At 45.2% G+C, this 25,905-nt stretch overlaps 2 protein-coding genes across 2 annotated transcripts in view; one reads left to right on the plus strand and one right to left on the minus strand.

Moving 5' to 3' along the window:
* The window catches only part of LOC111143057 (CUB and Sushi multiple domains 2), a 614,630-nt gene that overhangs the window by 342,889 nt on the left and 245,836 nt on the right, over positions 1–25,905 (minus strand). The window lies entirely within an intron of this gene.
* Positions 11,087–11,791, plus strand: LOC111143058 (high mobility group box 4). The gene has a single exon (XM_022496500.1). It carries the CDS (start codon positions 11,189–11,191, stop codon positions 11,768–11,770), a length of 582 nt encoding a protein of 193 aa, XP_022352208.1. The 5' UTR covers positions 11,087–11,188; the 3' UTR covers positions 11,771–11,791.

Genomic DNA, 25,905 nt, shown 5'->3' on the forward strand with positions numbered 1-25,905 from the left:
CTGGAACTCAACCACAATAAAAAGTTTAGAAGGAATTCAAACACTTGGAAGCTAATGACCACCCTGCTTAAGAATGTTTGGATCAACCAGGAAATCAAAGAACTTACACAATTCATGGAAACCAATGAGAATGAAGACACATCAGTCCAAAACCTATGGGATATGGCAAAAGCAGTCTTAAGGGGAAAATACATAGCCATCCAAGCCTCACTCAAAAAAATTGAAAAATCCCAAATACACCAGCTCTCTTTACACCTTAAAGAACTGGAAAATCAACAACAAATTATGGCAACCCCAAGAACAAGAAGCAAAATAATCAGGATTAGAGTGGAGATCAATGAGATAGAGACTAGAGATACAGTAGAACACATCAATAAAACTAGAAGCTCGTTCTTTGAAAGAATCAATATGATTGATAAACCACTGGCCAAACTAATCCAAAAGAAAGGAGAGAGGGCCCAAATTAATAAATATGAATGAAAGGAGAGAGATAACAACTAACATCAAGGAAATAGAAACAATCATCAGAAATTATTATCAACAGCTATTTGCCAATAAGTTAAGCAACCTAGAAAAAATGGTTGCATTCCTGGAAACCTATCAAATTCCAAGACTGAAACAGGAAGAAATTGACAACCTGAATAGACCAATATCTAGTAACAAGATTGAAGCAGTGATCAAAAACCTCCCAAAAAACAAGAGCCCAGGACCTGACGGATTCCCTGGGGAATTCTATCAAACACTCAAAGAAGAAATACCTATTCTCCTGAAGCTGTTTCAAAAAATAGAAACATAAGGAAAACTTCCAGACTCTTTCTATGAAGCCAGCATTACCTTGATTCCCAAACCAGGCAAAGACCCCATCAAAAAGGAGAATTTCAGACCAATATCCCTGATAAATATGGATGCCAAGATTTCAACAAGAACCTAGCTAATATGATCCAACAGTACATTAAAAAGATTATCCACCATGACCAGGTGGGATTTACCCCTGGGATGTAAGGGTGGTTCAACATTCACAAGTCAGTCAATGTGATAGAACAAATGAATAAGAGAAGACAGAAGAACCACATGTTCTTCTCAACTGATGCAGAAAAAGCATTTGACAAAATACAGCATCTGTTCTTGATTAAAACTCTTCAAAGTATAGGGATTGAGGGAACATTCCTCAACCTCATAAAATCTATCTATGAAAAACCCACAGTGAATATCATTCTCAATGGGGAAAGTTGACAGCATTCCCTTTGAGATCAGGAACATGACAAGGAGGCCCACTCTCGCCACTGTTGTTCAACATACTACTAGAAGTCCTAGCAACAGCAATCAGACAACAAAAGGAAATAAAAAGTATTCAAATTGGCAAAGAAGAAGTCAAACTCTCTCTCTTTGCAGATGACATGATACTTTATATGGAAAACCCAAACGACTCCACTCCCAAACTACTAGAACTCATACAGCAATTCAGTAATGTGGCAGGATACAAAATCAATGCACAGAAATCAGTTGCTTTCTTATACACTAACAATGAAAACATAGAATGGGAAATTAGAGAATCGATTCCATTTATTATAGCACCAAGAACCATAAGATACCTGAGAATCAACCTAACCAAAGAGGTAAAGGATCTGTACTCAAGGAACTACAGAACACTTATGAAAGAAATTGAAGAAGACACAAGAAGATGGAAAAGCATTCCATGCTCATGGATCGGAAGATGAAACATTGTTAAAATGTCTATACTGCCCAGAGAAATCTATACTTTCAATGCCATCCCATTCAAAATTCCACCGAAGTTTTTCAAAGTGCTAGAACAAACAATCCTAAAATTGGCATGGAACCAGAAAAGTTCCCAAATTGCTAAGGAAATATTGAAAAAAAATAACAAAACTGGGGGCATCATGTTGCTTGATTTCAAGCTTTACTACAAAGCTGTGATCACCAAGACAGCGGTACTGGCACAAAAACAGACACATAGACCAGTGGAACAGAGTAGAGAGTCTGGACATAGACCCTCAACTCTGGGGTCAACTAATCTTCAACAAAGCAGGAAAAAATATCCAGTGGAAAAAAGACAGTCTCTTCAATAAATGGTGCTGGGGAAATTGGACAGCTGTGTATGAAATGCAACCATTCTCTTACAACGTACACAAAGATAAACTCCAAATGGATCAAAGACCTCAAAGTGAGGCAGGAATCTATCAAAATCGTAGAGGAGAACATAGGCAGTAACCTCATCGACATCAGCCACCTCAACTTCTTTCATGATATGTCTCCAAAGGCAAAGGAAACAAAAGTGAAATGAACTTTTGGAACATCATCAAGATAAAAAGCTTCTGCACAGCAAAGGAAATAGTCAACAAAACAAAGAGGCAATGCATGGAATGGGAGAAGATAATCACAAATGACACTACAGAAAAAGGGATGATATCCAAGATCTATAAAGAACTCCTCAGACTCAACACCCAAAAAACAGATAATCACGTCAAAAAATGAGCAGAACATATGAACAGACACATCTCCAAAGAAGACATACAAATGGCTAACAGACACATGAAAAAAATGTTCGTCAACATTAGCCATCAGGGAAATTCAAATCAAAACCACATTGAGATACCACCTTATACCAGTTAGAATGGCCAAAATTAACAAGACAAGAAACAAGTGTTGGAGAAGATATGGAGAAAGGGGAACCCTTTTACACTGTTGTGGGAATGCAAGTTGGTGCAGCCACTTTGGAAAACGGTGTAGAGATTATGACCCTGCAAATGCACTACTGGGTATTTACCCTAAAGATACAGATGCAGTGAAAAGAAGGGCCATATGTACATAGCAGCAATGGCCACAATCGCCAAAATGTGGAAAGAGCCAAGATGCTCTAGAGCAGAGGAATGGATAAAGAAGATATGGCCCATATATACAATGGGATACTACACTTCCATCAGAAAGGATGAATACCCAACTTTTGTATCAACATGGATGGGTCTGGAGGAGGTTATGGTGAGTGAAATAAGTAGAGAAAGTCAATTATCATATGGTTTCACTTACTTGTGGAGCATAAAGAATAACACGGAGGACATTAGGAGAAGGAAAGGAAAAGTGAACTGGGGGAAATCACAGGGGGAGATGAACCATGAGAGATTGTGGACTCTGAGAAACAAACTGAGGGTTTTCGAAGGGAGGTGGGTGGGGGGATGGGTGAGCCTGGTGGTGGGTATTAAGGAGGGCACGTATTGCTGGGAGCACGGGGTGTGGTGCATAAACAATGAATCTTGGAACCCTGAAAAAATAAAATAAATTTTTTAAAAAAAGCTCTTGGTACAGTTCTCAGCACATAGCAAGTGCTCAAAGACCATTTGTTGTTATTACTGAGGGCCAATAATGTGCCAGTGTTGTATATATACTTTCTGAATAACAAACCAGAGATCTAGTGGAGCAAAAGCAAGTAGAAGGGAGAGGAAAGAGATAAAAAGGAGAGAACAGACAAATGGGGAAGAGGAGAGTCTTCTCCTCCTGGCTTCTCATATTGCTCACCTGCATCACAACTGGGCTAATGCTCTTGGTTTCAGGTGGCAGAAATCCAGATCAAATCAGCCTAGAATAGAGAAGACATGACTGGCTGCTATAGTCAAGCCATAGCTAGCCCCAGGGATGACTAGACCCAGGGACCCAAATGTCACAAGGCCCCTCTCTCTGTGTCCTATTTCTGTTGTGTTCTGTCTGCTGACTTCATTCTTTCCATGGCAAATGGCGATGCTCAATGCTGGACCCATGGCCACCCTTAGCAGCTTTGATTTATCCTCACACCTTCACTTCCAGAAACAAGACGAAAATCCCTTTCTTTAGTTCTAATTAGAAAAAGCTCACTGGAGGCCTCCAAGTAGTCCCGCTGGGGGGTGTGCCCATGCCTGGGGCCAAGCGCATAGGCCCCCGCTGGAACTGTTTCGAGGACAGTTCTCCAAAAGAAGGGATGTGCTTAGAAGGAGGGAGTGGCCAGTGCTAGGAAGACCAAATGAAAGATACTCATGTTGGTTGGAGGAGGCAGGGAGCTGGACAAAAAGATCAGGGACCACTCTTCCTACTCTGTGGCATAATAGAGTATTTTTGTCAAGGCCTGTGAGGGATATCCAGTCATACTTTGCTGTGGGCGTTCTCTCCCCAAAATTGGTCTTATTCTAGACCTCATCCTCTCTTCCTTTGCTGTGTCCTACCAGAGGTAAGCAGGAATGCCTGGACCTTGCCATGCTCATCCCATGCTTGTGCTTGATCATCTGTTCCATTTCTTGTCCATTGTCCACTAAGCCACTGGACTAGGTGCGGACACTTCACTTCAGCTTTGACCAGCCTGTGTTCTAAACAGTAGACCCAGGTTCTGTTTGTACCTGCACATGCTGGTGTGGTTCTATGGGCTATCCACGTCAGTCTACCTGCTAGACTCAGGACATTCCATGACCTGGGGTAAACTGACCGGATCCATCTGGAACGAGAGATCCATCAACCCAAATGAGAAAAGTGTCCCCTGAATCCCTCAAATGTTGAGATTTAGACAGCTTATTATTATTATTATTATTATTATTATTCCATCTGCCCTCCTACTGCTTGGCCTTGTTCCCTTCTGGCTTCCTCCTCTCCTTGGTCCTAGCCAGTGGAGTTCTGAGACTCCCAGTAGTGGCAAAACACATGGACTTAAGAGTCAAACCAACTTGAGTCTGAGGCCTGGCTCTGCCACTCATTGCTGTGTGGCCCTGGAAAAATTAATCTCTCTCTCTCTCTCGGCTTTTCTGGAGATGATATACTTAAAACATTACCATCATTCTTTTTTTTTTAAATTTTTTAAAAACTTTATTTTCAGCGTAACAGTATTCATTGTTTTTGCACCACACCCAGTGCTCCATGCAATCCGTGCCCTCTCCAATACCCACCACCTGGTTCCCCCAACCTCCCACCCCCTGCCCCTTCAAATCCCTCAGATTGTTTTTCAGAGTCCATAGTCTCTCATGATTCACCTCCCCTTCCAATTTCCCTCAACTCCCTTCTCCTCTCTAACTCCCCATTACCGTCATTCTTATTAAAATATTATAGTCACATGAGATTGAGTAATAGTTCTTGGTATGAGGTTAGTGCCAAAGAGCCTAAGCCTACTGTTTATGACCCTGCCTTTCCCACCAGTCTGGCTTCCAGGAAATTTCAGATGCCTCTCTCTACCACCACCTCCTTTCCTAAGACACATCCATCCTTCAAATGCTGCTTATAAGTGGCCATCAAAGAATCAGTGACATTGCTCCACAACTCACAGATATTTGTTGAGATGTGTGTGCATGTGCACACATATATGAGTGGCGAATAAGTGAGTGAATGAACTGAAAGAATCTAAGAGTGAATTAATTGGTAAGCAAACGAGTGAATTAGTGACTTAATGAGTCAGCAAGTGCATGAAGAAGAGTGTGTAAAATTGAGCAGACCATGTTCCTTGGTCCCACAACTAATCCAATAAGTGGTGGCATAAATTTTTAATCTTTATTAACATAAGCAGGGGGTAAGAACAGCACAGGAAACATTACAGACCACCAGCTGGATGAGAAAGACACTGTATTCCTTCCCTATTTCTGCTTTAACAAATTTTTACAAATTTTGTGGCCTGAAAGAACACACTTGTCTTAAAAGTTCTGGGTGGTGGGTGGGGGGAAAGGGCAGGAGCCCAAAATGGGTATCATGGAGCCAAGATCAAGGTGTCTGCAGGGCTGTGCTCTCTGGAGCTCTAGTGGGGGGGATCTGTTTGCTGGCCTTGCCCAGCCTCTAGTGGTCACCTTGTTTCTTGGCTTGTGGTCTCTTTCTCAACCTTCAAAGCTGGCTGTACCACATCTTCAGATCTCTGACTCTGACTCTCTGCATCTGTCACTGCATCTCCATCTCAGACTTCTACACTCCTGCCTTCCTCTTACAGGGACCCAGGTGATTACAGCAGGTCTCCACCCATGTAACCCAGGGTAATCCTCTCATTCCAAATCCTTAACATAATCACATCTGCAAAGTTCCTTTTGCCATGGAAGATAACACAGTCATGGGTTTTGAGGTTTCAGATGTGGGTGTCCCTGTGGAGCCATTTTCTGCCTACCATGGATACTCCACTCAGAGGGCATGTGTAGGCAGATTCCCACGCCACAAGAAGAGGGGCAGGAGGGGGATGAAGGAAGCATCAAAGCATTTCAGATGCCCAAGCCAGGTAGCTTTGCTCTTCTTCTTCTTGTTTGAGCACTGGGATTTATTATCATTATTATTGTTATTATTATTTTAATTTAAATTCAACAATTAACGTATAATGTATTACTGGTTTCAGAGGTAGAAGTCAGGGATCCATCAGTCCTATATAATACCTTGAGCACTGGGATTTTTGAAACCTCCTCAAGTGGTTCCAGCATGCCCTGCAATTCAGGGAACACTGTGATGGAAGATATGCCAAGAGCACATGTTGCTACGGTTGAGGGTCAAATCTGCCCAGAGATTTCTGGAGGAGATGGATCAAGAGCAGGGTATCTCAACTGTGGGTACACATTACTGTCAGCAAGGGAGATTTCCGAAAGACTTTATTTTGAAATAAGAATAGAGTTGCAGGTTGCGGGGGCACGTGGGAGGCTCAGTGGGTTAAAGCCTCTGCCTTCGGCTCAGGTCATGATCCCAGAGTCCTGGGATCGAGGCCCACATCGGGCTTTCTGCTTGGCAGGGAGTCTGCTTCCCGCCCCCCTCTCTGCCTGCCTCTCTGCCTACTTGTGATCTCTGTCTGACTTGTGATCTCTATCTGTGAAATAAATAAATAAAATCTTAAAAAAAAAAAGCATTGCAGGTTACAAGGACAGTACAAAAATTTCCTATAGACCCATCGCCCAGATTCCTCTAACATTAGTGTCTTATATAACCATGGTAGACGTATCCAGAAGTTGACATTAGCTCAGTGGAAGACTTCATTCAGATGTCCCCAGTCTTTCCACTAATGTGTTTTCTCTTGGTCCACCATCTAGTCCATCAATTCCCAGAGCCCTGAGACATTGTCTACTTGATTTCTAATCTGGTTCTGTTTCTCAGGCTTTCCTTGCTTTCTCAGGCTTTCCTTGCTTTCTTGACACTTTTGAAGGGTACTAGTCAAGTGTTTTGTAGAATACCCCTTAATTTGGGTTTGTCTAATATTTTCTCAGGATTAGACCAGGGTTATGCAATTGGGGGAAGAATATCATTATTGGTTAGGGTGGTATCTGCCAGCTTTCTCCACTGGAAAGGTACAATTTGTCCTTTTCCACACGCTATTCATTAGAAGTGAGTCCCTACATCCGGCCCATTTGGTAAAGGGGTACTGGGTCCGTTGTTCCCATCACTGCAGTTAGTTCCTATCCACGGCTTTGTTACCATCTCACTGCTCTTTACTGATAAGGTAGTAATGAGCAATACCCAGAACATAAGTAGCAAAGCTAGAATTTGAATTCATGTCTGCCTGGCTCCCAAGGCCATGTTCTTTCCTCTTCATGTTACCAATGCTAAATCAAGGGGATCTGATTGGATTTGTATTCAAGGTGAGAGCTCCCCCTCAGCTTGCCTACGTAGTGTTTTTCAAATCAGTCCATGGACTGTAACTCATAGTGGGTCATAAGACCAATCTGTAGGTCTGTAGGCACTTTGAATAACAAAATAGACCATAACAGAATAGAATAGAAAATACTACTTCACACACATAGTAAGTATAATTTGTTATATTGTTGTTTCTGCAAACTCTGTGTTTAGAGAACTTCATCTTTAAGATAGGGATAAAAATAGCAGCCCTGCCACCACCCCCAACCCCCACCCAACCCCCCTGCCCAGGGGCACCTGGTGGTGCAGTTGGTTAAGTATCCAACTCTTGGTTTCAGCTTCGGGAGTGATTTCAGAGACGTGAGATCAAGGCCAGCATCAGACTCTATGCTCAGCAGAGTCTGCTTGAGACTCTCTCTCCTTCTGCCCCTCCCTTGCCCCATGCTGGCTCTCTCTCTAAAATAAATAAATAAATAAATCTTTAAAAAAAATAGCATCCCTAACACACACAGTTGTTACAAAGATTAAATAATTTGATATAGGTAAAGTGCTTGGAACAGAGACAGGCACACATGACGCATTATATCAATATTATGAAGTACAGACATGCACAAATGGGTCGTGATGTAAAATGTAAATCTTATTGTAAGCTGCAATGAACAAATTTGAAAACACTGAACTCACAGCTCTAGATTGGGATGGTAGCAGTTTACTATGTCCAGGCACCTGCCTGTTTTTGTGAAGATACTGGGGGCACAGCCAGGCTTATCGATGTATGTATTGTCTGTGGCTACTTTGGAGCAACAATGGTAGAGTTGAGTATGTCCAATAAAAACCACAGGGCCCACAAAGCTGAAAATCTTTCTTATCTGGCTTTCCAGACCAATGTCCCTGCCTAGAGGTCATCTTATAATATAAGGGATATTAGATGCCTCTATGGAGGCCATGTGGCCCTGTTCTGTTATTACCCTGGCAGGCACACTTACCCCTGCAGAACATTCTAGGCTGTGAGACAACTGGGTCCTTGGGCCTCAAGAAGCTCAATAGCCTTTGACCCTGGACCTATGCCCATTCTTGCTTTATTTATCCACCTCCATTGCTGCTCATGGTGGAAAGCCAGAAACATGGCACATTGGTCAGAGTCCCAGCAGGAACCAGATGGCCACTCAAATGAGCATAATTTGAGGAGTGTTTAATAAAGAGGCTATTTACAAAGGGAAGGGCAAGGTGTAGGAAAGCCACAAGGGACAGCAGAGTAAAAGCAGAGCTCTTACCACCGTTGGCAAGAGAAGACAAGGAAAGGGAGCAATTCCTAAACCTGGAAGGAGCCAGTCATTTAGAAAGGAAAACTTGATAGGAGCCAAGACCTTCAGTCCAGGGTCCTAGAGCCAGCTCCAGGTGACCTCTTGAGGGGGAAGCCAGGAGAATGAATGTCCTGGAATCACCTTTCTCTCCCTGATCTACTGTTGGGGTCCACAGTGACCAAACTGAAATGGAAGCCACAGGGCATGAGATCCACTGATGTGGTCCATCTGGGTCAGCCTCCCAGGGCACAGAAGATAGTGAAGAAGTTTGGAAAGCCTCAGCTACCAGAGCACATAGCATCGACTTAGAAAGCTAGCCGTACTGACCCTCCCTAAAGTTCTCCAAACATTTTCCCCACTTCATCCCTCCAAGGTGAGATTGTGGCCCAAGAATCACAGGGTGGCTGTAGCTTTTACCTTCTACCACCTTGTCTTCCTAGACATGCTAGGCTCCAGATGATTATCATAGGGTTAGTCCTTCTGGATCTTTTCATCATGAGAAGGGTAGATCATCATGAACGGAGGCACAAATGAGCTGTTGGGGTTTTTGTGAGACTGAGCAGAGTCGGATTCATGTCCACAGACATCAGCCAAATTCTTTCTCACAACCTGTCCTTCCATCTTGGAAAGGAGCTATGTCCTATTGACCTTGGCAACCTAGCTCAAATCCAACAAATAGGTGAGCCAACTCCTGGCCTTGGGAGAAAGAACCAGAGTGAAAAACAACTTAGCATGCTGAGAAATGTTCTCAGAGTAATCTGTTCCCCCTGCCAGACCTCTTGGCCCCATCACTAGCCCAGGCTTCCTCGGCTGGCATCTGAGATCTTATAGGCCTCTAAATGCAGCCACAAAACTACAGCATGCCATCTGGAGGGTCCTTCCTGGCCGGTCCAAAGCACCCATTTTACAGATATGAAATCAGAGGCTCACAGGAAGGAAGGAGCTAGCATTGTAGCCCAGTTGCCTTGTGGCAGAGCTGGGGCTCAAATTCAGGACTGGGGACTCTCATTAGTTTCCATCTTTCTTTTACAGAAGATGGAAGTTGCAGTCAGTCTCAGAGGCTTGGGAACGGACTGGGAGCCCTGGAAATGTGGTCTAGTCTTAGGCAAGTTTCCCTGTCAGGCTCAGTCGCTGAAGATACACACCAGTTATTGGCCCCCGAGGCACCACTTCTAAGGACTGAGAAAGAAACACAAGCTTGAGTCAAGCAAATCAGTCCAAATTCAGACTCCCACCTGTTAGGCTATTTTACTCTAACTTTTCTGCTAATGAGGCTCCATTTTGTAGTCCTATAAATTTGGCACTATCGTCAACCACTGACTTATATGAACCCTGGTCCCATACAAGCAATGCCCTCAAAGTGTCCAAAGGTCACAAGATGACCCTTTTATTGTCTTTTCTTGTTCCTTCCATTGGAAGACTAGTGGAATATGGGCAATGGCTTTCACACAAAGTCAAAAGCTGACAAGTGTGAGTGTAGCCATTAGAGCTCTGTACTCTAAGCCTGAGAGCCAATGACCCCAGAGATGAGAGCAGGGAGGCCTCCTGACAGCCAAGGATTTGACCCCATTTTCACGGCCTCAAGTGTATTGAGTAAAACCCCTCAAGGTTCTCCTCCCTCTGCCCACCCCATCCCAGTTTCTTCAGAGAAATGAAGAGTTCAGATGTATATAGCCCAAGTGCTCAGGTTTTAAATTAGACAACTTTGTCCTGACAGGAACCGAGTCACGGCTGTCATACCTCATTATTTTTAGAGTTACTACTAAACTCTTTGAACGGCATGAGCTGCCACCATTCAAGGCAAACAGAAAGACTTCACATTTTATCATGACAGCCCTGGAGCCATCCACCTCCTCACGTTCATTATATCCATCCTGACTTCGGAAGGGATCATGCGGCGTCTTGACAATCTTACGGTGAGGAAGGCAGACCCCATGGCTCATTACTACATCCGAGGGACTGAAATCTCCTATAGTTGAGCAAAGCCCATGGCCTCCAGGACATCAAGGAGAAATATTCCAGGGGAAGTCGCTGCTTCCAAACCACCCCTAGGTGAACCACCATCTCACATGAGAAGGAGAAAAAAATGGACCCTCCCGTAGCCAACCAATAAGAGGAGCTGTAAGCTAATGCCACAGGCTGGTGAATGATGTCACAATCCCTCCTCTGATGCAATAATGCCACCACCACTGAAAAGGCTGAGCTGTGACCATAGCTCTTACAGAGGGAAAAATTCACCGCAAGCAGGGCACCTTCTAGATTGCTCCTGGAGTGTGGAGACAGAAGTCTCTGCTGTCCAAGTTACTGAATCCAAAAAAAAAAATGACCTTATGAACATGGGAAAAGAAATCCAGATAAGGCCCAAGGCAAATGTTTCTTCTTACATCCACTTTTTGCTGAATTACAGGAACAAGTTCAAGGAGCAGCAGCCAAATACCTACCTTGGCTTTAAAGAGTTCTCTAGAAAGTGTTCGGAAAAATGGAAGTCCATCTCAAAGCACGAAAAGGCCAAATATGAAGCTCTGGCCAAGCTCGACAAAGCCCGGTATCAGGAAGAGATGATGAATTATGTTGGCAAGAAGAAGAAGCGGAGAAAACGGGACCCCCAAGCACCCAGACGCCCCCCATCATCCTTCCTGCTCTTCTGCCAAGACCACTTTGCCCGGCTGAAGAGGGAGAATCCGAGCTGGTCAGTAGTGCAGGTGGCAAGGGCCTCAGGAAAGATGTGGTCTGCGAAAACAGATGCTGAAAAGCAGCCATATGAGCAAAGAGCAGCTCTCCTGAGAGCCAAATACCAAGAGGAATTGGAAATCTACCGCAAACAATGTAATGCCAGGAAGGGCCTCCAAGGGTCAGCTAAGAACCAGCACAGAAGGAAAACTGACTCAGACAAAGCTGATGGATCCAATTAGAAATAAATGCCATTCAACTGTATTGCCCATCGCTGGTCTCCTGTGTGACATTAGTGCAGCCACTGTTGCTGTTGCCTTGAGGAAGTGAGTGGGGTGGTGGTTGAGACTGAGACTTGGAAGCTGATCCTGGGGAGGGCTGGCTTTGAGAGAAGGGCAAAGGGGTCCAAGGCAATGTGTGAGGTCAGTAGCTATGGAGTTCAGCTTGGGCAGGCGGGATGGGAGTTTCCGGGTCTATAGTGGAAGTCACAGAGGTAGGGCATCTTGGTTGCAAGTGGTTATCGAGGGTAGAGGACTGACCCTCCTCTGGGTTGGGTGCATGGATGCCAGTCCTGCCATCATCCTTACCAGCAGGGCCAGAAGGCCTGGAGTTCAGGTCAGACTCCTAATTGAGGCCCCAACAGAGGTTGGGAAACTGGAGTTGAGGTGGGCTTTGGAGTACCTGGTTCCTCCAGTAATTCCAGAACTGCTCCTCCAGCTGAGCCTTAGGTATCATCAGCGGGCCAGGAGACCACCTCAGGGTTGGTTCCTGCTCTGGTGGGGATGAAAACACAGGGCTGATTTTATGAATGTGGGCATCTGACTCCGTCCAAGTCCTCTAAACTAGAGAAAACCCTGGTTTTGGTGGGCACCCACCCAATCAGTTGTCTGTGGTTAGAAGCACAGCACACATGGAGTGGACATTTACTGCCTTTATGTCCACCCAGCATCCATTCCTCCTCTTGTTCACAGCACCCTCCTCTGAAGTCCCCTGGTCACGCTGATTGGTTCAGTTACAGGCATGTGACCCAGGGTGTCCAATCAGAGGGGACCACAGGACTTGTGCCAGGAATCCTAGAGGAGAGGCCTGTCCTGAGGCTACTGTAAGCCATCTGCCTTTTTCTTGGGCCAAAATGTTAGTCCCTTGGCAACAGAGTGTAATCTTGGACTTCATTGAAGATGAGCCCAAATGTTTTTTTTTTTTTTTTCTTTTTCCTTTCCTTTCTTTTCTTTTTTATTTATTTATTTATTTTTTTTGTCTAAGGTATTTTGAGTTAGGATTCTGCCATTTAAAATGAGACTAAAGTGGTCATTTGGCACAAATAGGACTGTTCTGTGTCTGTGCTGTATTTTTCAGGCGACATATCATGAGCAGTTCTTCATCTCCAATATAAGTTGGTATGAAATATTGTGAAATGGCTATTGACTTCTTGACATCAAAAAGACTGGGTCAAAAGACAAAATTGCTTTTTTGTCACTGCGTTATGAATGCAACAGACTTCCTTAATTCCACCTCCACTCCTGTTCCAGGATGGACTTAGACTTTGTCCTCTACCACTTTTTGAACTTTTATTCTCAAAACAAAAGTAAAAATACATACTTTGAAAAATCTTACAGAACTAGAGAGCCTTTAGGGAATAGAAGGTAATACAGTGGAGTGATTTAGAAGTTCAAGGTCTGGAGTCAGGCCATTTATGGAAGACTCACATATGCCAGATCCTGTGTTGGCTACTGCATAGTCTACTATGTGGTACTACATAGTCTGTTGCATAGACTACTGTCAGGTTCCTGCCCTGAACTTTCCTTCTGGTGAGAAGGATGTGAGCATAAACTACAGCACTACAAGGCATGATGAAAATGAAGGCAACTCAGAGTGTAGGGGGCAGGAGTGGGTATCCCCTACCAAGGAGACCTTTGAAGTCTTCAGGGATGAAGCAGCTTTATCCTACTTGGCAAACTTGTACTGCTGCTGGCAAGATTCCTGTTTCCCATTCCCTATTTCCTACAGCTGTTGTTCCAACTTGGCTCTGCTTCCCCTCCATCCCAACCCCCTCTCTCTCAGGAGATGCCCTCATTTTCTGTCTCATTGAGAAAACAGAGATCATCAAACATAAGCGTTCTCAGTGTTCTTCTTTCTCAACATGTAATCCACACCCATCCCTTCCACCTGATCTCAAGTCTTATAGGGAACTAGAACACACTTGTTACCCCCTTCCCCTGCCTCCCTCAGGCCCTTGCTCCTCACTCTAAAGATGCAAATCCTTTAGCCCTCTAAGCTTGCACAGGTTGGCTTGGTGCTATGATACAGATGGTTCTGATCTTAATGTTTGCAGGACCTTGGTCAAGTTCTTTCCTCTGTGTTGTCCTCTGTGCAATGGGGATGATGCTCACCTTACAGGTTGTTTTAGTAAATAAATGATATAATACATGCAAAAGCATTTGGCATAGTCCTTGACACCTAATATGTAATGTGGTGGGCATCCTCTAGGATGGCTGTCTCATAATCCCCCCTGCCAGTGTCCATACCCACATACGTACAATCTTTTCTTAAATATGGGCAGGACCTGTGACTTGCTCTTAACCAAGTGAATGGAGAAAAAAGAGATGAGCTGTGACCTCTGTGATTATGTAATGATGCATAAAACTTCATCTTGCTACTTGATTTGCTCTAGAGACTTTGCTAGCATGATGAAGAAGCCAAGCTGGGGAAACTTACATGGCAAGGAACTGTGATAAGTCTCTAGGAGCTGAGGGTGGCATCAGACCAACAGTCATCAAAAAATTAAAGCTCCCAGTCCAGTCCTACAACCACAAGGAACTGAGTGTTTTAGCCATCACATAAGCTGGGAAGTGGGTGCTTCCCCAGTTGAGCCTTCAGATGAGAACACAGTCCAGGTAGACATCTTGACTGCAGCCTTGTGAGATCTCACAGCTAAACCAAGCTATTACCAGATTCCTGACCCACAGAAACTGAGAGACAATGAATGTGTGTTGTTTTAAGCCATTAAGTGTATGGTAATTTGTCTTATGGCAACAAATAACCAATAGAGTGCTCAATAAAAGCCAGCTTCCTTATAATTTTAGAAGAGACTGTCTTTAACCTTATTTCTCCCTCTAGCTTCTACTTTGTCTAATTTCCTTTCCTTGGTATCCTCTTGAAGGTGGAGGAGACCCCCCCCCCCCGGCGGATTAGAGCCTGACTTCTACTCCTCTGTAGTGGTTCTTGTTGAGTTGTCTTGATTCCAGCCTGACCTGTGGGCTCTTGGTGGGGAGCAGCTGTGTGTTATATCACACTCCACTCTGGGAAGAGGGCCACCACATAGAGAGGCCCAGCCCTCCTGCTGCCCCTTTCTGGTTTCCTGTGTGATTAATTATGTGAATGTGGGTGGCCAAGTCAAAGTTTTGACAACAGTCTGCATCACCCCTGCTGAAGACGAACTCCATTAACATTCCTTTATGAAAAAGTCGACAGGAGGGTGTGAATCTGCAGGCTTCTAATGACTGTAATGTAATAACAGTGAGGCAGAGGGAGGGGAAGAGGAGGAAGAGAAGGGGGAGCCAGGACTAAGACAGTGGGATAGAGAAGAAGCAGGCAAGGAGTCTGGTATGGTGCCAGCACTCCAGACCCATTCAGCTGGGCTCTGTGCCCCTGTCCTTGGGAAGAGGAAGGCAGAGTCTTTGGGTCTATCACTGTCTCAATGAATGAATCTCTGCACTCTGATTCTTCTCTCCTAAAGCTTTTCCTATGTTCACTTATTCATTCATTTATTCATTTATTCAACAAATATTTATGTAAATCTTATGCCTGCAATATACCAAGAACTGTTCTGGTGCTAGGAATACAGCAAGGTCCCTGATCTCTTACATTCCAGGGAGGGGCAGACAGATAACAAGTCAACAAATAAATACACCAGATCATTTTTTGATAGTGTCAAGTGCTCCAAAGAAAATAAACAAGGGTAATGAGATAAACAATGACAAGTGAGGTTGAGGGCACTTTAAATCAGTGGTCAAAGATGACATTTGGTTTCAGGTTTAAAGGACAAGGAACTAGGCATGCCAAGGTCTGAAGAAAGAGTTCTTTAAGCTGCAGGACAGCTAGTGCAAAGGTCCTGAGGCAGAAGTGAGCTTGGCATATTAGAGGGAGAGTAGGGAGGCCTGACTGACATGGTGTGAGATGCAGCTGGAGTGAGGCAGGTCTTAGAAAGGAGTTTGTTTGAAATCTAAGTGCAATGGGGAGCCACAGAGTTTTCTGCAGGAAGAGCCACATGCTTCCACTTTGACTTCTGGTTATTGGTCATTCTAGCATTTTCAGAAACTATCAGTACCAAAAAGGGGATGCTAGCCCCTCCAAGGTTTTCAAGAGCAAGAGATAAGGCTAACAAATATCAAACCCATGACATTTTTCTTTTTTGGATGGGAAATAATCAGGAGTCTCTACTTGGTACTTGTTGGAGAAGCTGTAAGCTGAAAATCAAATGTGGAAAGGATGAAACTTCTAGCCCTGTGGTTAATTTTCCCAGGGATGGGGAAAAGGGTGGGCACGGGTGGCAGAACGTTCCATAAAGACTCTTCTTCCCAGGTTTCATATTTGCATATGAACAGCTTCTGCTGGACCAGTGGCTCTCAACCTTGAGCCCACATTAGAATTACCTCAGAGCTTGTTAGCACACAGATTGCTAGGCCCCACTCCTAGAATTTGATTCAATTTTTCTGGGAGTTGGACCTAGAATTTGCATTTCTAAAAGTTCCCAGGTGACACTGATGCTACCAGTCCAAGGCCCACAGGGGAATTCTTCTCCCTCTTGCAACCTGGGCATTCACTTGGAAGAATAATAAGAAGTGAGACTTATCTGCCTAATGAGTTTGAGAAGAGGAGCTCACCATACCCTTCTTTCTCCGTCCCCCACCACCTTAGGGGCAGAATGTGTTCAGGTCTGCACTTTAATTAGTTCATTGGTAATAGAGGGGACAGGCTGATCCTCATCTGTCTTTCTCCTGCACCTGCCACTGATTCCAAACCTGACAGGAATGAGCATATTTATTTATTGGGTTTGCCTCAAATCCCAACAGAGGAGTTGATCCCAGTTGCAAAACAACTGATTACCATTTAGAACCCACAACTGTGTTGGGATCTTTTTTTAATATTTATGTATTTATTTGAAAGAGAGAGACAGAGCAAGAGCAGGGGGTTTGGGGGCAGAGGGACAGGGAGAAGCAGACCCCCTGCTGGGTGGGAAGCCCCACACAGGGCTCAGTTCTGGGACTCTGGGATCATGGCCTGAGCCAAAGGCAGACACTTAACCAACTGAGCCACCCAGGCACCTGCTGTGTTGGGATCTTATAATAGATTTTACCTTCCACTAAATCATCAATTGTTTGAGGATCAAAAGATCCAGTTTCTGAGCTGTTAAGCTCAAGGATTTGGTCCATGGGCAGGGCATGGTTTTTGGGTGAAATCACCAAGGCAATGACACTCTCCTGTCCTCTAATCACACTCCCCAAAATTATACTTGCCCTACAGGTGTGCTGGAGAATAAATGATGTGTGTATCATTGTAAATGAGGTCTGGTGTATGGGAAGTATCCTGTGAATGAGGGTTCCTACCCTGGACTCTAAAGGATGGTTTAAAGAAGGTGAGAACAACATAGAAAAGGGCAGTTGAAGCAGGAGGAAACCTAGCCAGGGACCCAAAGGGGAATGTGTGATGTTCCAGGTTGGCTGGCCTTGATCTCTGGGTTGGTGGGATGCCATGAACATTCTCATGTGGCCATCCCCTTGTAAGTTTCCATGCACTAGCTCTCACTACCCATTGCTCCCTTTCCAATCCTTTCTCTGCTCTGGCTGCCTGATGGATGTTGTAAGACTTCCCCTTCAACAGTAAAACGTTTCAGTGGTTGCCCATTGCCTGTGGGAGTCTGACGCAGCATAATCAAACCTTGCTGCCTCTGCACTGTTGCCCACACCCAGCTTCTCGAGTAGCTCCCAGAGATCCTCACCTCCTGGTATTCACACCCTTGTCTGATTCCTCCCTTTAAGTGTGGGCTGGACCTAGTGACTGACTTTTGATGAATGGAATAGGGCAAAAGTGATAAGACATCACTTCTCTGCTAGTGACTAAACTACTAAACACAATCTCCATTGCTTGCTCAAAGCAAATGGATATGTTGAAAGTTGTCCCGTGGAGAGGCTTGTGTGGCAAGGAGCTGAGGCTGGCTTGCCTGCTGGGAGGGAATCCTCCCCACAACCATGAAGTAGCTCAGAGGTGGACCACTCCCAGGCTCCCATGCGCACCTTTCTTGCAGCTTTGTGACAGACCCAGATCAGCCACACCTGATTCCTGACTCATGGAAACCAGGCTAACAGATGTTGTTGTTTTGTGCTATGGTTTAGGGTAATTCGTTATAAACCAAAAGAGAGAATAGAAATTGTGGTATCAAAAGAGGCACAGTATCATGAAAAATATCTCAAATGTAAGGTGGCTTTGGAACCAGAGCTTGGGTGGAGGCAGGGAATATTTTGTGAAGCTTGTTAGAAAAATCTGGACTTTGAGGGTGCTGCCAGTGAAGGCTGAAAAGGCAATGAGGACATGTTTTTGGAAACTGGAGAGAGGGGATCCTTGTGAAGTAGTGGCAGAAAGCTTAGCAACACTGTTGTCTGCAGTTATGTGGAAAGCAAAACACATACCCACTCAGCAATCCAGCTAAGGAGATGTCCAAGCAAAGTGTCAAAGGCATGGCCAGTTTCTTCTTGCCACTTCAGTGAGAAGGGAGATAAACTGAGGGAAAGATTGTTAAAGAGGAGCAAGGGCCTGATAGTTTTGAAAACTCTCAGACCCTCAAGACATCAAAGGATGCTAAAATCAAACAGCTTTCCAGCACTGTCAGGGAAAGGTGGTCTGGAAATAAGTGAAGGTGTGACTGTCCAGCTGTTGGGTGAAATGTCAGGAAGATCAAAAGAGCATAGTGTTGACCCAACAATTACACTACTAGGTATTTACCCAAAGGATACAAATGTTGTGATACGAAGGGGCACCTGTACCCCACTGTTCATAGCAGCAATGTCTACAATAGCCAAACTATGGAAAGAGCCTAGATGTCCACTGACAGATGAATGGACAAAGAAGATGAGGTATATATACACAGTGGAATATTATACAACCATCAATGAATTGAAATCTTACCATTTGCAATGATGTGGGTGGAACTAGAGGGTATTGTACTAAGTGCAGTAAGTCAATCAGAGAAAGACAATGATCTTATCATTTCACTCTTACATGTGGCATATAAGAAATAGGACAGAAGATCATAGGGGAAGGGAGGGAAAATTGAATGGGAAGAAATCAGAGACAGAGACAAACCATGAGAGACTCTTAACTCTAGGAAACAAACTGAGGGTTGCTGGAGGGGAGATGGGTGGGGGGATGGGGTAATTGGGTGACAGGCATTAAGGAGGGCACTTAATTTAATGAGCACTGGGTGTTATATGCAACTGATGAATTACTAAACCCTACATCTGAAACTAATGATGTACTATATGCTGACTAATTGAATTTAAATTAAAAAAAAAAGAGCATAATGTCATTCAGACATAGAAGGCCCTTTAAAGAGATTAGGGTGGGTCTCACAGGCCCTCTAGATCAAACAGCAGGGCCTCTGGGAAGCATCAGAGCATCATTCCTTGGTTGTTTTAGCAGAACCTCAAGACAGAGACAGCATGAAAAAAAGAGGTCAGTGGACTCCCCAAATTCTCAACATATGCTTTCTTCCATGAGAAAGACAAAAATGACTCAGAGGAAGGAAACAGGAGCTCAGAATGTGGATTTGCAGCTCATGGGGAATGATTCCTAGATTTTGAAAGTAATCAAGAAAGTTCTAATATTTTCCTGGATGGATTTCAGAATTGTTATGGACCAGAGACTCCTTTATGCCTCACATTCTCCTCCCCCCTTTTTGAGTAAGAATGTCTTTAAGCATGACGCTATGCCTGTTGAATCACTGTGTGTTGGGTACGTGGTGGCAGGCAATGCTTCTCTCTCTGGTTTTGTAGAACCAGAACTACAGATCCAGAGTAGCAGTCTTCTAGAACCTGCCTTTGAGGAATGACACCCAGGAACCTCGTCCATACCTGAACATGATTTAGGTGATGATGTTCTGGACTCTGAGCTGATGCTATCATGGGATGAGATTCTGTGGGACCTGAGGAAGGGACAACTGCATTTTGCATGTGGAAGGAGAAGGAGTTGGGGACCAGAGTGCAGCCGGTAATAAGGCAGCTTCAGAAATGACTCCATGATCTTCATCTCCAGGCATTTGTGCCCTTGGTCAATGTCCTCCCCTTTGTGTGGGCTGGACCTAGCGACCTGTTTCTAACAAGTAGGATACAGCTAAAGTGGTAGGCTATCGCTTTTGAGATGAGGTTATAAAGGACCAGGCCTCCTGGTCTCATTCTCTCCTCCTCAGACTTGCTCTGATGAAGTAAGCAGCCATGTTGAAAGTCACCCGAGGCACTAAGGTGGTCTCTCTGATCAACAGCACTGGGGCACCCAATCCTTCAATCACATGAACAAGCTTAGAAGGCACCTTCTTCCCCAACTGAACTTTGAGAGGACTGCACCTCTGGCAGACACCTTCATTGCAGCTTTGTGAGAAACCCTGAGCTAGAGGACACAGCTAAGCCCCACCCAGATTCCTAATACACAGAACATGTGAGACAATAAACACTGCTTAAGACCTTAAGTTCTAGGGACGCCTGGGTGGCTCAGTTGGTTAAGCAGCTGCCTTCAGCTCAGGTCATGATCCCAGTGTCCTGGGATCGAGTCCCACATCGGGCTCCTTGCTCATCAGGGAGCCTGCTTCTCCCTCTGCCTCTGCCTGCCATTCTGTCTGCCTGTGCTTGCTCTCTCTCCCTCTCTCTCTCTCTGACAAATAAATAAATAAAATCTTTAAAAAAAAAAATAAATAAATTAAAAAAAAAAAAAAAAAAAAAAGACCTTAAGTTCTGGGGCAATTTGTTATGCACCAAAAGGTGTTTAATCTTCCCACCCGGAGGCCCTGCTACATGATATTTCCCCCAGAAACATGATACCCTCACCTTCTCCTCAGGGCCTTTTCACATGCTACTCTTGGCTGGGATCCTCCTCCTTACCGTTTAGGTCTGGTAAACTTCCACCATCAGATGAAAGTCAGGTCAGGTGTCCCTTCCTCCAGGAAGTCGTCTTTGACTCTCCTACCCTCCTCTGTGCTCCCACAGCATATCACCATCCCACTGCAGATCACATTGTATTACATGTTTGTCTCCTGGACTTGTGGAGAAGGGCAAGGACCTTGCCTTATTCATCCTGGTACCCTTAAAAATCTAACACAATGCCTGAAATGCATTCAAATAATAATAGTAAACATTTATTGCATTCCTATGCCATGCTGCTACTGTTTGAGGCGATTCAGATGTAATTATTTTATTTGATAATAAACCCAATGAGGCAAGAACTTTAAACACTCCTGTTTTGCAGGCGGGGGACTGAGAATCCCTGCTAGGTGCTCAGTGCCTGCTGGCTGGAATCACGACAGCCACGTTGCTCCTCTTGTCCTGTAGCTGGCAGTGGTCGGTCCCCTCCTTGCAGGAGCTCTGCAAACAGCAAAGTTGGCCCAGAAGGGCTCCTGAGCACCAAGACACATACTCTGTGCTCGACTGGTTACATCGTTTTGTATTTCCAGAGAAATACCTGGATCTATCTCTTGGTACCTCCAAGAAAGGGCTTGGCTGGCATCCAGAGGATTTATTGGGCACTAGAAACCACACCTCCAGCTCCCTGCTCACAGCTGTGTCTCTGGCCCACAGGCAGAATAAGAATTTTCCTACCCCTCACACCCTGTCATTATAAACCATGTAAATTCCTCGATACTCATGTTGAAATGAACAGATGTGGCTCTGTATTTTTAATGCATTATCTGCAATTAGCAGCAGTGGGCATGGAAGAGCTCTGCCAGCCCTGGAGCTGCCCCTTGCAGATGCAGCTGTGAGTACATTTGTGCAGAGGACTCTGGCCAGACTCCTCTGGCGAGAGGGAGAGGGAACTTCCATCTGCACAGTGTCTTCTCTGCCAGGCAGAAAGAGGACTGGTGAAGCCCGATCGTCATTCCACTGCCCGCCTGGCCTCCCCTCCACCCACCTTGCTGTTGAAACACTCTGAGAGGCTGTCTTTCAAGAGGGGCCCCAGCAGGCAGATGGCAGTCCCAAAAGTCATGGGTGGTAAAAGTATTCACAGTCTTGTGGTCTGTCCAAAGAGGGACATTTTTGGTAATAAATACAATGCTACTAACTAGCCTGGTACTTTCTAGGTACCAGGCCCTGTTTCTAAATGCTCTTCAGGAATCATCATATTTAATTCCAGAAGCAGTGTGGAGGCCCACCCCACCTAAAAAAACCACAGCCAAAGACCGCCAGGAATCTACCTGTATTGAGCAAACTTGGCATTATTGGCTTGTGGCAATGAGAGAGAATGTGTATCACTGGGAACCATGGAAGGGGGGGGGGGCTCAGTGAGGTGGAGGGGGGGAGGGGGAGGTCTCAATGAGGGTGTTGGAAAGAACCTACTGAGGATTTGGGCTTTTGTTAGGTAATCTGGGGAGGGCTCAAGAAAGTGGAGCTTTGCTCTGGATTAGCTGTTGTCAAGACGTAGGTGTATTTCTATGACTGGGGACTTCATAAATGTTCTCTAGAAGGCAGGAGGAATGAAGCAAGACTAAAGTTGCAATTGCTAAAGCACCAGTTGTCACGTACGTTAGCCAAGATGCAAAGGGAGGGGAGCATTTGGTCATTTTTGTGTTTTGGTAATGTTCTTGCTTGTGTTGGAGTTCAGATGTGATTATGAAGTAGTGTTTTTATCTTAATCCATCATGGTCATGAAGCGGCCTGTCTGATGCTGACATGTTCAACGGACAACACCATGGTCTGGTGTGGGTGCCAGGCCAGTTCCCAGCAAAGGGGTAGCCTGATGATGCCAGGCCACTTTCCGGCCCTTAGGGGCTGTTGCTCTCCTCATCAGCAGGCACCGTGATTGTGCCAACTTAGAGAAATAGGGAAACTGAGGCTCAGAGAGTTGTCATAGCCAGAAAGTGGTGCTGTGATTCCAAGGTCACTGAAACTAACTTGGGTGGGTGCCAAGGGGCTCAGCAGAGGAAAGTTGGTGGGGGGAGGGAGATGATTATGGGAAGCAAGGCAGACCATGAAGGAGACTGGCCACAACAGAGAATAGAAAGAACATAGGACTTAGAGTCAGAGATCTCCACTTTAGAAATTTATCCCTGCCACTTACTAGCTAGGTGGTCCTAGGCAATTTATTGAACATCAGAGATTCCATTTCTTCTGCCTGTTGGGAATATAAAAATATGTTTTCCAGGGCTATTGGGAGTCTAAAATGAAAAGACACGGGATAGAGTACCTAGGCAACCCCTGGGAACAAGAGAGACCATTATGTGCTTCCCCGGTATGCCAGACACTGTTTTAAGTACCTCACATGTGTTGACTCCTTTGATACAGCAACCCCATGAGGCAGATTCTATCCTAATCTATAGTTTGCAGGTGGGAAGATGGAATACAGAGAGGTTAAGCAATAGATCCAAGGTCACAAAGCAATCAAGTAGCAGAACTCAGGCATTCTGCCTCTAACATCCTCATTCTCCTTTCATGATAATTGTTGGATCACTGCTCCTTCTCTTCCCTGGCTGCAAGGGTTTCAAGACTCTAGTCAAATTTTGATGGCAATTTAATTCTCTGAAACTCCCCAGGTCCCAGACTTCTGCTTGTGGATGGATCAGAGCTGCTTGCTTGGCTCTGGTTCCAAGCACACTCATTTCCTTTTAGAAGGTCAAAACAATCTTGGCATTACAGATGCTATAGATTCAGGTCACTGTGGTTGATAGATCAAATAAAACATAGCATTGCCTTTTGGCATTTCTGTTCCTTTTAGTAAATCCTGAAGTTGGGGGAAAACACTGGGAAATGAATAAAAACTAAAGGGGTTTGGGGAATGTCCCAATGCTGCAGCAGAAACCCTCTTGTGGCAAGACTGGTAAGTGGGCAGAAGGCAAATGGCTGCCTGAGAGGAAATGGGCCAGATGTGGCGGGCTCCCTGGGTCTCAGAACAGTAGAAAGCTGTTTCCACACCAACATGGTCCGAGGGTGACTCCACACTGCCTGGTTCTAACCTGTTGAGAGGATTTATAGGTTGTGTCCCCAGTTCTGGGTGCCTGGAAGATAGGGACTCCTGACTCTAGTGACCAAGTTCCTTCAGGCCACTTGCCATCCCCCACCCATTCCCCTGGCTGTGTTCTGCCACCATGATGGGGCAATGGAATCCTGGAACCCCCACCAACATCCTCTCTGCTCTCTCCTGCCACCCCCGATAATGATCATCAATCTTTTTGAGGCTCATCTGTTCTTAATTATATCTCTAAATCCCAAAGCATCACAACCTGAGCACTTGGGAAATTTAGCTTAGAGGACTCATAATCATCAGAGTAATCCCCGGTATTTACAGAGCTGCCTTCTGCAGAATGTGAAAGCCAGACAGACAATATAGTAGTGGCGGGGACACCCTGAAATGGCTTTCAAGTTCTCTTCATGGAGTGCTGGGCCCTTTGCTTTATTTTGTTTAGTTCAAGGAGGTAGATGAAAGAAGTTTTCTTCATTTCTTTTTGAGAACAACCCAAGAGAAGAGGGCAAGGTTAGGCTAATGTGGAAGCCATGTCATGGTTTTAGTGCCCAGCCCATGCCCTCTTCTAATGGCTACCCTGCTCCTCACCCACCCACTACCACCACCACTGGAGGGGTGGGCTCCAGCAACCATTCTTGTCCCCATTGAGTGTGCCTCTTCTTAGTGTCAACTGACTGGATGAGGAGTTAACACTCCATCAACCAGCTGAACAAATCAGATTGTTTCTCTTGATAGCTTGAATCAAGAGATACAGAAAACTGGAAGTCAGTCTGACCTAGCATCTGGAGGGACCATTTGAGACTGTGTGTACTGATTCACAAGGAGGAAGAGGGGAAGAGACCACATAGTACTGGAGAGAGCTGTTCTTCAGCACTCTCTGTCCTGTGCATTTGTTCAATAAACCCTCTGAATTCCTGAGCCAGGAGCCATTGCATGGGGCCGTTACTGCAGAGAGGTGAGGCATTGGAAGTAACCTAAAACTCCTGCTTTGCTTTCCCTGTCACCACCTGCCTTCCCTTAGCTTGAGTGGAAGATGAGTCCTGGCCCCATGGGCTCCATGTACATGTCACTTGATGGGAACACCTACACTTCCCATCTCATGGGGACAGACTAGATAGCACCACAGGTGAATGGGAGACCAGCATACAGTACTTTCCTGAGACCCCCTACTGACCTTGATCAGAAGTCAACATGGAGTTGCTGAGGTGTGGGGCATGGCTGCCCCGGACCTCCGAGCTTGAAGGAGAAGGGCTGAGAAAAGTCCCTACAAAGGAGTCGCTGTTATGACACAGTATAGCCCTCCAGTACACCCCATTGATCTGACAGCAGCAGCAGGGGCAGAAGGCAGCAGACACAGAGGCCCAGGGAGCACGATTCGATGAACAGCCCACATTGATCCATTTACCTGCCTGATGGCTGATGATTCTCTGTGTTTAAAAGATACCTATGGGGGCGCCTGGGTGGCTCAGTGGGTTAAGCCGCTGGCTTCAGCTCGGGTCATGATCTCAGGGTCCTGGGATCGAGTCCCGCGTCGGGCTCTGTGCTCAGCGGGGAGCCTGCTTCCCTTCTTCTCTCTCTGCCTGCCTCTATGCCTACTTGTGGTCTCTCTCTCTCAAATAAATAAATAAAATCTTTAAAAAAAAAGACACCTATGGAAAGTCAGAGCTGGAAGGGCACCTTAGGGAGGCCCCACAACAGCCCAGGATTGTCACAAATGGGACAAGTTAGACTCAAAGACATTACTGAGATGTGACCTTTTCGGTTTCAATCAAAGGAGTCCAAAGCTCCCATTGTTTACTGAACAGCTTTGGAGGAGGGAGGAAGAAGGGGGAATGTTGTGCTTTGTAGCCTGATGTGTCCCACAGGGAGGAAAGCAAAGAGAATATATATTTATGTGGAGTCTGTAGGTCTGGATCATAAGCTCTTAGACTAAAAGGAAAGGAACATTCTTACCATGGAGGTAGCAATGTGGTGTCACTAATTCAGAAGCCGCATCTCCCCCGCTCCACAGGACACAGACCAGAACAATTGTAGATTTCTCTCAGCTGGAGGTTCCAAATGGAATGTGTGAGACAGTGGCTTCTGTGATGCCAGCTCATGCCCAGCCTTTGCTTTGACACGTATTTGGGCTTAACTTGCCCTGTCTAGGTGCCAGTGAGTC

This window comes from Enhydra lutris, unplaced genomic scaffold (genome assembly GCF_002288905.1).
Source record: "Enhydra lutris kenyoni isolate GAN:26980312 unplaced genomic scaffold, ASM228890v2 scaffoldscaffold9, whole genome shotgun sequence".
Taxonomy (NCBI): Eukaryota; Metazoa; Chordata; class Mammalia; order Carnivora; family Mustelidae; genus Enhydra; species Enhydra lutris.

Coding starts and splice junctions, on each gene's coding strand:
- LOC111143058 (XM_022496500.1), top strand. CDS start 11,189: ATGAACATGGGAAAAGAAATCCAGATAAGGCCCAAGGCAAATGTTTCT.